The sequence below is a fragment of the Nuphar pumila genome, chromosome 2, assembly GCF_984573655.1.
Source record: "Nuphar pumila chromosome 2, dmNupPumi1.hap1.1, whole genome shotgun sequence".
Taxonomy (NCBI): Eukaryota; Viridiplantae; Streptophyta; class Magnoliopsida; order Nymphaeales; family Nymphaeaceae; genus Nuphar; species Nuphar pumila.
Genome location: NC_143250.1, coordinates 89,132,858 through 89,145,684, shown reverse-complemented (window position 1 = coordinate 89,145,684; position 12,827 = coordinate 89,132,858). Strand labels below are relative to the sequence as shown.

The 12,827-nt window shown below is 41.7% G+C and overlaps 1 protein-coding gene across 1 annotated transcript; it reads left to right on the top strand.

The window, feature by feature from the left end:
* Positions 1–7,590: 7,590 nt before the first annotated feature.
* Positions 7,591–10,853, top strand: LOC149846013 (putative serine/threonine-protein kinase PBL7). Its single transcript, XM_089996118.1, has 6 exons — positions 7,591–8,199; positions 8,462–8,713; positions 8,824–8,984; positions 9,072–9,151; positions 9,251–9,398; positions 10,378–10,853. Exons 1-6 carry the CDS (start codon positions 7,692–7,694, stop codon positions 10,744–10,746), a joined length of 1,518 nt encoding a protein of 505 aa, XP_089852244.1. The 5' UTR covers positions 7,591–7,691; the 3' UTR covers positions 10,747–10,853.
* Positions 10,854–12,827: the final 1,974 nt, after the last annotated feature.

The window sequence follows — 12,827 nt, the reverse complement described above, 5'->3', positions numbered from 1 at the left end:
TCAGTGCACGCGTCTTCCACCTTTCGGTCTCATCTGCGCCGGATGCATCAACGCGTGGGTGTGTTATCCCTATGAATTTCCCTTTTTGTAACCATTGCTCAAAAGGAAGGTTTTCCGCAGTGAGGCGGGGGCTTTTCCTTTGTTCCAAGGGGATGCCGTTCAGAAGCATGCCCCATTCAGCAATTGAACCACTGTGGCCTCGAACTAGTATATCCAAGTGTTGAGATCGAACTAGTTGTTGATCTCCATCCTTATTTTGAAGGGTGGAAAATAACTCCGGCCTTCCAGTCATATGTTTGGAACAATTACCGTTGTCCAATATCCATTTGCTCCTTATGTTGTGTACCTACAACAAAATTAGAAAACAGAGCATTTGACCCCTTTCTATTTTCGGGTCCATGAGAGTTAGTCTTAGGAACCCATATCCATTTGGATTTTGGTTTTCTTTGATAATAAATATTCTTTCTATAAAAGAATTTATCATGTCTAGGCTTATAAGTATTATAGTTTCCATGATTAGATGCATTTCTATTAGAACTAGAAAGTTTAGTTCTATTAATAAATGATTGAGAATAATGTCTTTGATTTTTCACCACATAGTTTGGTCTATTTTGAGTATCAAAGAAGCTATATCCCAATCTGGTTTTATTAACCGAGCATCTTTGAGAACCAAGAAGTTTTTCTAGATTCTCTTTACCATTTGTGAATTTGGTCACTATGGAAAGAAGATCATTTGATTTTTCTTTTAAACTAGATATTTCTTTTTGTAAGAGATTGGTTTTAACTCAAATTTCTTTTATCTCAAATGCTTGGCGAGAGTTTTCCTTCTTGAGATCTTCTATCTCTTGAAGTAACACTTTATTTTGAGAGTCAAGAGTTAAATTTTCAGTTTTTAACTCTTTATTTTTAGAACTTAGACTTTTAAATTTAGCATATAAATCATTGGATGCTTCTAACAAATCATCATAGTCAATTTGACTTACCGAATCTTCTTGTGCTACAAAGCACATGTTGGCGACTTCTTCATTTGATTCTTCATCGAAAGAGGAGTCACTATCATCCCAACATGCTTGAAATGCCTTTTTTTCTTGAATTGTTCCTTGGGCTTGATTTTGAGAAGAGGACAATCTTTCTTGATATGTCCTGCCTTTTTGCAGTTAAAGCACTTGACTTCATTGGGATTGGAAGAATCTGTTTTCTTTACCTTTCTTTAAAATCTTCTCTTTTTGATGAATCTTCTGAATTGCCTTGTGATGAGGGCAATATCTTCATCTTCATCTTCTTCTGAATTTTCTGAGTCAGAAGTAGCCTTAAAAGCAAGAAATTTCTTCTTGGGCTCTTCTTCTTGTCTGTCTTGAAGTTGGACTTCATATGCCATAAGGTTACCAACCAAATCTTCAAGAGTGAGAGCGTTAAGATCATTTGCTTCTTCAATAGCAGTGTTTTTTCTCTCCCATTCAGGAGTTAAACACCTTTGGATCTTTCTGACTAAATCCACTTGTGAATATTTTTTTTCAAGGGATTTCAAAGTGTTAGTTATATTGGTCATTCTAGTTACCATGTCCGATATAGATTCATTTTGCTTCATTTTGAACAATTCAAATTTATGAACTAAAGAAGCAATTTTAGATTCTTTTACCTTTGACGTACCTTCGTGAGTCACAAGAAGAGTATTCCAGATTTCATTTGTTGTAGAGCATTGAGAGATATGATTGAACTCTACCTTGTCAACGACACAATATAATGCATTCATCGCCTTGACATTCAGTGAAGCGGTTTTCTTTTCTTCATCGGTCCATCGGCTAAAATCAGTTGGAGTTTGGTACTTATCTGAAACAACTCTCCAAATATCGAGATTCGTGGATTGCAAGAATATTGTCATTCTCACTTTCCAGTATCCATAGTTTGTTCCGTCAAACAGAGAAGGACGAACAGAGGAGCATCCTTCTTTGTGCTGAGATGTTATAGTTGTCATGCTAGATCGGACGAAAGTTTTGAACACTCGGAATTTCTGGCCTTATCATTTGAAGAGTGTGGTGCACAAAGTGGTCTCACCAGTCCAATGCGCATTCATACCGGGTCGACGCATACATGAATAAGCTTTGTTGGCACATGAAGCCCTCCATTCGATCCACCAATCCAAATCAACTACCTTTGTGCTTAAAATAGACTTAGTAAAGGATTTTGACTCCGTCAGCTGGCATTACATTCTATCTTGCCTATGAAAAATGGGTTTTGGTGAAGGGTGGTTGGATTTAGTGTCTATTGTCTTCCACTACCACCTCTATCAGTATCAATGGCAAGGCAGGCAAATTTTTCAGAACCCAACGGGGCCTTCGTCAAGGCGACCATATCTTCCCCTGCCCTTCGATATTTCAATTCCAGGGCTCTCTTTCATGCTTGAGGTAGCCTCTCAAAATGGCACTTTGGCGGCTCTATCTCTTCCACACTGCACTCATTTTTCTCACTTGTTATATGCTGATGACGTGTTCATTTTTTGTGAGACATCTATGCAAAATATGCGGTCGCTCTGGGCTATCTTGCAGTGCTTCTCGGCCATCTCCAACCTGAAAATAAATGAGAACAAGAGTAGCCTAATCCTCCTCAACATTAATTACATCACCTCGCAAGCTGCCTCTTTCATTTTTGGATGTAGTCGATGATCACTACCTCTATGTTACCTCGGTCTCCCGCTTCATATTGGAGTACCAAGGGACTCTCACTGGGCAAGGATCAAGAACCGGGTTATTAAGAAAATTGATGGTTGGTAGGGTTGTACGTTGGCAGCTGCTGGACGTGTTACATTGGTATGTCATGTTTTGTTTTCAATCCCGGTGCACCTAATTCAGATTTTTCAAATACCGCCGGGTGCGAAAAAGTGTCTCGTAAAAATGATCAAGCAATTTATATGAGGCGGCAGCAACAAAAGAGAAGGCGCCACATCTTGTTGCTCGGTATATCATGGCCAAGCCTCTTGAACAGAGTGGTCTCGGACTGTGGGAGTGGCGCCCTCTCAACCAGGCTTACCACCTTCAATGGACTCTTATGCTGTCCAAAGAAGAGGAAAAGCTGTGGGCCAAAGTGATCAAATCAAAAATATGAAATTGGCCTTCTAACTAGTTTTTGAACTCTAAGTGAGACTTCGGGCTCTGGCATCTGGAGAGCGTGGTACAAGCTGGCCGAACTTCTTTCACATGTCGCTGGTTGTGGAAAAAAACAAAAGAGCTTATAAAAGTCTTGGTGCATACGAAAGTGTACATATTTTTGGTGTGTGTATATATATATATATATATATATATATATATATATATATATATATATATATATATATATATAGAGAGAGAGAGAGAGAGAGAGAGAGAGAGAGAGAGAGAGATGATGTTATATATCATTGAAGGTGCATGAACACAACGAAGACGGGAGTTAATTTCTTCAACGAGAACGACACATAATATTTATGCTGGTTACACTAAAATGAAAGTAAAGATTGTTGAAAGAGTAGAATATGAGGAATTATGTGAATTATTTGACTATAGTGATCCGAACCATGACACGCATTTGAAGCAATGAATGGTTTATTCAAGAATCGCATGGCACAAAGCTTGATGTCAGAAGAGTCACGCATTATGATTTTCTGTCAAAACTTTCCACATGCGCACACATGGACTCATGCATGGGCACAATTATGAAGCACAGACACGGAATTTGTGGTCCATTGTGAGTCTAAACCTCTCCCCTTGTAAAATAAATGTGAAGCAATCAAGTCGCACGTTCATCTCCCTGTGATCAAGCACCTATCATGTGCATACGTGAATCAAACAGGAATGATAGAATTCAATGCCACAGCATCAAGTGGAAAGCATAGAACAACCACATATCATGTCATATCCATTCAAATTCTGGTGGTCACTGCAAACTTAATGGACAGAGCCCAATGGCATCGAAGTTGGTGAAGATGACTCAGTTACCTGTCTCAATACTTTTTTCTGCTCTCTCTCCGGCTATATTGTAAGTAGGGGTGGTAGCCATGAATTGTTAAAGCTTGGCTTATTCTTGTGACGAGCCAAGCAGAGTTCGAGCTCATAATCAACCCGAGTTAAAGGATCCGAGTTTGAGCTGGCTTGTTTATAGAAAAATATATTGTTTTTGCTAGAAGAAATGTGATTACAAAATCATACAGGTAAAATATATCTAAAATATATTTCTTACTATCTAATTAGTTTATACGAGTCGAGCAAATCTGAGTACCCTCTGCCCATATTCAGCCTGCCGAGTCTACTTTACGAGTTTGAGCGAGCTTTTTATGAGCCGAGCATCGAGCAGTCTTGTTTCCCAGCCCTAATTGTAACAATTTGCTATCTATTGTTTAGTATTTTTTTAATTAGAGCTGTTGACAATCCGAATAATATCCTGGTCAGCAATTTTACCTTTCGGTACCCGATAGGAGCCCAACCTATTAACAGCCCTAAGTTAAATCATGGTTGGGGTAGTGTTGGTTTGAATAACAAGTCGGTTCAGTCTCACAAGTCAGAAGTCCGATTCAAAGTAGAAGCCTCTTGATTATTTTACAAAGTTAGACTTTTTTTTTCTGGATGATATATTGTGGTTCAGTTCTCCTTTGGTGATGTTAGCCTTTTGTTTCATTAATGAAGAAGGCAATTAGGACGTAGGCTTTATTTAAGAAAGCAAGAGAGCAAAAGATTGTTATTAATGGATTGAGTGAAAGGAGGGTTCTTATTCTCCACCTTTTTTCTGATATGTGAGACGGGATACCATTGGTATGGTGGAACATGGAGGAAAAATCTATCTAAGGATGATGCATGCTCTTTTTTTGGTATCTCTCCTGCGCAGTTCAGAGGGTTTAATCTCCGATATCTTAATGACCTCCAGGCCTATCTGATGGTGTAGATGCTCTGATCTGGAAAATGGCTTATGTAAAATGGCGAGTGCCAGTGTCCTCATGCTATATGGTCTTGTGTGCGCCTTATGTAAAATGGCTCCCTACAAAGGCACTTTGGGGTCACGGCCTTCCCATTAGAGGCTCATTAAAAGGCTGGCTGATTTTATTAGATCGCCTTCAAACTGAATCCAACCTGAAACAGAGGGGGTTCCAACTTCCATCTGCAAGTAGGTGTAATGAACTTGTGTCTTGAAGATGAGGGGTTAATTGTTCATCCTTTTTGACATTGTCCTTTCTTCAAAAGTCTGTATTTGGATGCATCTTTGGTGGAAGAGTATGGAGTTTCTTTTCTACTTCAATATAATTTTACAATTTTCGTGGATTCAACTTTGGGTAAGTAAGTTGATGGTCGGTCCTCCCGTAAGGTGGGGTTTTGGGGGTGTTATTCTTAGGGTAATTTTTTTTTAGGGTAGTTCTATAATTTTATCCTAAACTCTTTATTGTATCCATCAACACTAGCTATTAAACTTGATGTAAAATTAGTAGACTCCTATTTAAGAAGGCATCTTCCTCGGTATTGCTTATCCCAAAAAATAAAAAAAGAAGGCTCAGTGTGGTTACGAACGTAGGCAATTTTTGCAGAACCAGATAAAATTCTTGTTTTAGTATGGCTGTTTTTCTCCTTTTGTTTTGTACTTGTTTTTTCGATGGGCGGGTTATTCCCTAATACTTTTAGTCACGAAAGAACTCAGTAAGTTGGGAGAAAAATGAAAATTTTAATAACCAATAGCTTATGTTTTTTTTTTTTGTAATCACTCAGAAAAAACTGTCAGAGACCCTGGTGGCACTGGCTCAGCCTTATATACCTACAATTAAATCGGCTCACGGGTGTAAAACTTCCAGGCTAGGACTCTCACCTCCTTGTCTATGTTGGATGTCATCTTGCATAAGAAACTGACTGTCGTAAAAATCAAACCTCATGTGAACCATATTGGAGCTCATCTGTATGATCATAGACAGAGAAAGGTGGGGTTAGGCAGACCCCTAGCATTTATACAACTATATCATTGGGATTCGAACTTGCAACGTCCCAACACAAGGTGACGTGCACTAACTTCTCCTGCCAGACAAGTGGAGTCCCCCGTTGGTTTGTATGACCATATTTACCTGAAATGCACGAGCAAACTAATTCATATATACCAAATTTGTGGTGTTACACAACTGCACCAAAGATTACCTTATATAAAGGTAACGTGATTTTGCCCTTTGTTTTTCCTACGAACTTTTGTTTTTTTTTTACTCGGAAAAACCACAGCAGAATTACCAGCTTAAGACTCCGAAGGCTTACCAATGGAAGGGCAGACCTTGCCAAAAATTACTCAATCCCACAATTTTGTGTTTACAAGAGTCTGTTCCAGCCGAGTAGGCAAAGCCTCCTAACTAGTGACACCCTGATTGAAAGAGTAAAAAGTGGTTCTTATCAGGTGAGGACGTGATATGGCCCAACAAGCGGCTGGGTGCACCCATCAACCTCATTGCGGTTGCAGCTTTATAATCCACAGTAAGTAAAAAAAAAAAAAAACCAGGTAGCGTGCTGTTTATTCGGGCTGGTGGCTAACACCCCTGGCCCACGTCAAGACTCGGAACACGGTTCGAGGCATAGGTGTGAGTGTGGCAGCCCAACCACATCTGGAGACGGTATCATGTGCAGCCAGCCTCCTATTGGTGGTTTTTTTGGCAGGGGAAGCAGCCTTTGGTGCAATCTGGGTCCTACACTGAGAAAGACGTCAATGCACTTACTAGGCACCAGCGTAGGGCATCATATCACCATGTTAGGACCCACTGGACAATCAGACTCTATCCCAAAGATTGGGCTGACGGACCAGACGATCCACCTTACTTACCACTAATACTCAAGGCCCTACTCTTGCCATTTTAACATTTTGAACAGTAGCACCACTAATCAAATGTAAATCATATAAACATATAGATTATAGAATATGAATGCTCCAAAGACCAGTTCTTAAGGTGCACACAAAGCAAAAACCAATTAACTTACTTACTTAGCAAAGAGACACAAGCAATGAATGAGCTCACACAATAAAGGCAAAATTGGACGATTGCTACTAGACAAATGGTGGTTGGAAGGCCGGTGGACGGCTACCGAACATGGCCTTTCGTGGCATCCCCACGAACGCCAAAACCCAAAAGAAATTAACCCACCACCTCCCCTCAACCCACATTCACCTACATCCTTCCCTTATCAGCCATCTCTTAATGATATATTTTTGATGACTCAATTTCGTATAAAATAGATAGTGATTGATTTGTTAATCTCATCTTGTTTTTAATATAGCCTCTTCCACCCTATTTGCACTCGTACTGTTCCTGATACCACCTCTCTGGATTGTAATTATTCCATTGGGTGGGTTCAATTTGTCCACCATGGTCCAACAATGGGAATCTTGGTCCTCTGCCGTTCCTTTTTCTTTATTCCAATTTAATATTTCCCACGTTAAAAAGAGGAATGCAGATCTATAGAGATCATGGGATTAATGATAATAATGGTACAAGATAACCAGATGGATCCCCTCCTCTCCCCCTCGCTTTATCTCTTTTATTGTTTTCTCTGCTCCGTTTTCTACTTTGCCTTTTTCTTTTTTGCCCCTCGCTTGCTTCGGTTACCACGAAAAGCGTAAAACTCTGTGCTTTATTATTTTTTTTCTTTTTTCAATTTTCTGGGCTTCTCTTTTCTTTTCTTTTTTTAAATTCCTTCTGGAGATTTGAGCAGATGAGTTGCTCTCAAAGTACGATCGGCAACGGGGAATGGACGGAAGACGAGAGCGGGAATGAGGTGTCGGTAGCGTCGGAGGGCCACGAGATGAAGATGGTGCTGTGCAAGAAGAAGAAGAGGAGGTGGGGCCTCCGAGCGAAGCTTCTGGGGTGCGGCGTGGAGTTGCAGAAGGAGGAGGAGGAGGACGCCTCGCCGGAGAACAACCGGGCGTGGTTGCTCGCCGAGCCGGAGGCCGAGGGCAAGAGCGGCGTCGCGGACGCTCAGGACCCGCAGTCGATGCACTCTTCCTTCCGGTTCAGCTTCGGATCTCAGTCCGAACTCGACGCCCTGAACCCCAATGCCACCGTTCTTCTGGTCAACCTCGAGAAGAACTCGGAGGAAAAGACGCTGGACTTCCATAGACGGAGGATCCTATCTCTAGAGCGAAGCATCTCTACGGTCTCGGAGACCCTCGTTCGGTTCACCTACGGCGAGATCCGGTCGGCCACCGGCGATTTCTCTCGAGGTGGGCATCGTCTCTTTCGTGCTAATTTTGGGTCGTTTTCCCCTCATGTAGCCCCTTTTTTCTTAGTGGGAAGTTCCATTTTCTCTTGTGGGTACTCTGTTTTCGTTAACAAAATGAGATTTTTCGAGCTCCATTTTGTGGGTTTAGTTCCTTTTTCCTCTCTGGGGAAGGCCCTGTTCTGAATGCCAAATGGGCTTCTCTCTCTCTCTCTCTCCCTCTCTCTGCTTCGTCTCTGATGAAAGATTTGTTGGGCTTTTGTTAGGGAGGGTTTTGGGGAGGGGGGCGCATAGCTGTGTGTACAGGGGGAGGCTTGGATTAGGTCGCGCGGTGGCCATCAAAAGCCTGAACAACGCCGACAAAGAGTGCGCCAAGGATTTCTGCAGAGAACTGATGATCTCTAGCTCCTTAGACAACAGATACGTCGTCCCCCTCTTGGGCTACTGCATTGACGCCGAGGGCCTCTTCCTCGTCTACAGATTCGTCTCGAGTGGCAACCTCGAGCACCACCTCCACGGTACGTTTTTCTAAACCAGACCCACCCCCCCATTAAATTCAACGGCTAGAAGGAATAACAAGTCTTGATGCCTTCGAATCTCAACCCGCTGCCGTTGGATCGATCCTCAGGTAACAAAGGGAGGGGTTGCCTGCCTTGGTCTGAGAGGTACAAGGTCGCCCTCGGGGTCGCTCAGGCGGTCGCCTACCTTCACTTCGGCACCGACAGATGCGTGGTGCACAGAGACATCAAGCCCTCCAACATCCTCCTCTCTTCCAAGAAAACCCCCAAGGTAAAAAAAAAAACGAAACGACCACCACCACCACCCCTTGTATTTTCGTTGGGTTGCTGAAAGGGTGTTTTGGTAATCTTCATGCAGCTTTGTGATTTCGGGTTGGCGACCTGGACGTCGGGTGCTTCCATTCCCTTCCTCTGTAAGACCGTGAAAGGAACCTTCGGGTATGGACTGTGGAGGAGTTTCCGGCCCAACTTGATTGAGTCCTGATAAGAAACCCGTCATTTCGAATTGTCATTTTTTGTTTGTGTTGGTACTGTCAGGTACCTGGCGCCTGAGTATTTCCAGCACGGTAAGCTGTCAGATAAAACGGACGTGTACGCATTCGGCGTGGTGCTTCTCGAGCTCATCACCGGCCGGAAACCCATCGATACCAGACGCTCCGCCGGTGATGAAAATCTGGTTCAGTGGGTGAGTACTATTTTGGTCCACCAACTATATATATATATATATATATATATATATATATATATATATATATATATATATATATATATATATATATACACATGCGGGTCCCGTTTGTCTCGACTGGGCTTGGACCCACAAACGCAGTAGGCCCGGTTGCGGTTTGACTTGGCCCAGTATTTGGTTTAGCTCTTATTGAAATATTATATATATATATATATGCACGTGCGTAGCGGAGGTGGTAGCTGCTACCACCATCCTATTTTTCTTAAATTTGTTTGATTTTATTGGAATCGACTCTTAGATCATTAAAATTAGATGATCTAAGATTTTCATAAATATTCAAGGCTTAAAATAATCATGTTTTTTTTTACCAAAAAACAGTATCTAAGTGTTAATTCTCAACAAATTAATCATGCCGAAACTGAACACATCTGCAGATTCAGATTTGCATAAAACAACCCAAAAACACCCGTTTGTTTATAGTAGGTTGCAGTAAGGTAGAAAAATGGTAGGCAGTGAGTATGTCTCTGATATCTGTCAATGGGGCAATTTTCAAGTACCTACCAGACTTTATATTTATAATAATTAATATACCTATAGTTTTGGTATTTTAAAGGCCTTGGAACTTTTGTCAGCTTTTAAAAAAAGGAACCCCTATTTTGTTACCATTTTTTATTTAATCTTGTGTTAATGTTGATTGTGAAAATGAATTATCATACTGTACTATATATAGATGTTGTTTTTCTACCTTTTAATTTAAACATATGGAATGTTAATCTTTTGTCAAGCTTGGAGATTATTAAGTACCACAAGGATTTTAATTCCAACGAGGAAATGAAGGGAAGGATGATTAATCAGTTGTCTGAAAAATGAGATGAACTTTGGTGCTAAACTAAATTTTTTGACAAAAGTTTTGGCGGTCATTTAAAAATCAGCTCTATAAGTGTGTGTTTGTATTGGCTCTTTTATTCAATGTTAGGCAAGGCCGCTATTGGTAAGGGAAGGAGCGGTGGCGCAGTTGGTGGACCCGCGGCTAAAGCGGGGATCGTACAGCTCGAAGCAGATGAGCCGGATGGTTCGAGCCGCGGCAGCTTGCGTGAGCAACGAGGAGTTGAGTCGGCCGTGCATTGACCATGTGATCAAGATGCTGAGGGGAGACCAGGCTGCTGGTGCTGGTGCTGGTGCTGGTGCTGGTGCTGGTGTTGGGCTGAGCCAATCAGCCATCTTCACGGAGATGGGTTTGTTCGGTGTGCATGACCGTTGTGCCAAGAGTGATATGGGAGGGCACCTAGCACTGGCCATGCTTGGTGTGACCGATGCCGTCGACGAGAACCAAAATCGTCGGTAGACTACCGGCAATTTAATTTTTCCTAATGTTTTTTTTATTTGTATTGTTTTTTGTCATGTTAATGTAGAAAAAAAAAAGGAAAAAAAAAATTTGAAACGTAGTTGAAAGAGATTGTACAGATAGTGTGATTGGTGTTATCTCGAGCCATCTGCAGTTTGAATTTGATGTAACCCACACGGTTCTCTAGTGCCCTCATTCATTCATTCGTTTCATTTATTCGTCAATAATTCTTTTCTGGTCCGGTGGGTTCGGATTCATTCATTCGTTTCATTTATTCGTCAATAATTCTTTTCTGGTCCGGTGGGTTCGGGTTCATGCACTCTGATTCTACTTGATTAATGGGTGAATGAGTGCTGACTAAGCCAACATCAAGCGTTTGACTGGGTTGAACTAAAGTTGACTCTTGGACACGTCTGTAAGATTGGTCCTTGCTCAACCGTGTCTTGACAAGGCCATTACTCGTTAGTGTTTCTAACCCTAGAGGCCAAGTGAACACGTTAGGCGAGACTCGCAAGGCTCGAATGTAGCCTTTTTCTCATCAAACTCCTACCAACTTCCAAGATTTAAATTCTTGGACCATAGCTTTTTGGTTCATCAGGATAGAGGTTTTATTAAAATATATCGAGATGTGCAGAGTCAATAAAAGTATAGGACCATGGCCAAGGGGATAAAGTAAGGGGTCAAAAAAAAAGTGGCAATATAAAAATGGTAGTGTGAGGGATGAGCACATGGTGCTAACCTAACATTGGAAGTGATACCAAAAGTACCTCGACCTAAGCCATCTTATCTGAGAATTCTATTATTATTTTTTTTTTAAAAAGCAAGATGGGGTTAGGCGGACTCCTACAAGAACAACTGCCCCATGTGGCCGAGGGATTCGATCCTGGGCCTTCAGCTTGACACAAGACCCCGCTTACCACAGAGGATACCACCTCGGTAGTATCTGAGCATTCTTTACCCGGGATGGACCCAACTTCATCTCACCATGGTCCCAACCCCCATGGACTTGTGGGTTTCTAGGCGGACTTCTAGCCAAGACCCAGATCCATTCAGGGTCCCAAACCTTGAGAAAAAGTGGTTTATGACATCCACGGACTCGTCTTGAGACCTTTTGAAACGCTTTGATGCACGTATATATAACTTAAAAGTTCAAAAATTAATCGTGCGTTGGCCAAATGGTGATTTTGTAAAGAAGTGTTTAGTTAGCAAATCTTGGATTATGTGGACTTTGAGAGAGATGAGGAGGGGCGGTGACGACAATGCGTTGGCCAAATGGTGATTTTCTAAAGAAGTGTTTAGTTAGCAAATCTTGGATTATGTGGACTTTGAGAGAGATGAGGAGGGCCAATCAAGTGAACAAAACTCAGCCAGTCGTGGGCTGACTTGGCCAAGTGGGCCGAGTTTTAACACAACTCAGCCAAGTCAGACCATGACTAAATATATATTATATTTTGTATATAGTTACATATATTATATGAAATATAATGTAAATATTATGTATATTATATATAAAAATATGGTTATACATATATTAATAAAATTATATATTAAATATACTATTGTCCCGGGCCGATCTTTCGGAATAAGACATGTGCAGTCCGGAGCTCTACTGAGTGAAAAATACATCGAGTGTAGGAACGCGTGGTATGTGTTCGCTTGATCGGTGATGTGCGGTGATAGCATGACATGCTATAGGCATTAGTATCGTCGTTAATACATTGTTGTGTGGTGGCACAGACGTGGAGCGTTGTTTGGTTAAACAATGCCAGCGGATCAGAGGATATTGTCTTTGTAGATTTGGTTAAGGACCTCTCGGCTTACAAAATTTTGTTATGTGTAGCGGTTGGACGCACGGGGGTGCATGTGGGTTAGGGCTAATTCTCCCAGAAATCACATTAGGTGATTCCAACTGAGTATGGTGACTCGGCGCTAGGCGAGTGAATGCCTAAGTGTAGGCAAATGAGTCTGGGTGGTGCTCTTCGCTATGGTGTTCAATCATCAACTGGTCTTCAGACTGGGGGCCGCAAAGTCTTGTTCCTTTAGTGGCGAGGTTTTGCTATGTCGTGCGCATGGAGTCACAA

Bases quoted from the DNA above. Each gene is read 5' to 3' on its own strand.
- LOC149846013 (XM_089996118.1), top strand. From the start codon at position 7,692: ATGAGTTGCTCTCAAAGTACGATCGGCAACGGGGAATGGACGGAAGAC. The intron at 8,985-9,071 runs GTAAAAAAAAAA...ATCTTCATGCAG, and splicing joins CTTCCAAGAAAACCCCCAAG to CTTTGTGATTTCGGGTTGGC. The intron at 9,152-9,250 runs GTATGGACTGTG...TGGTACTGTCAG, and splicing joins ACCGTGAAAGGAACCTTCGG to GTACCTGGCGCCTGAGTATT.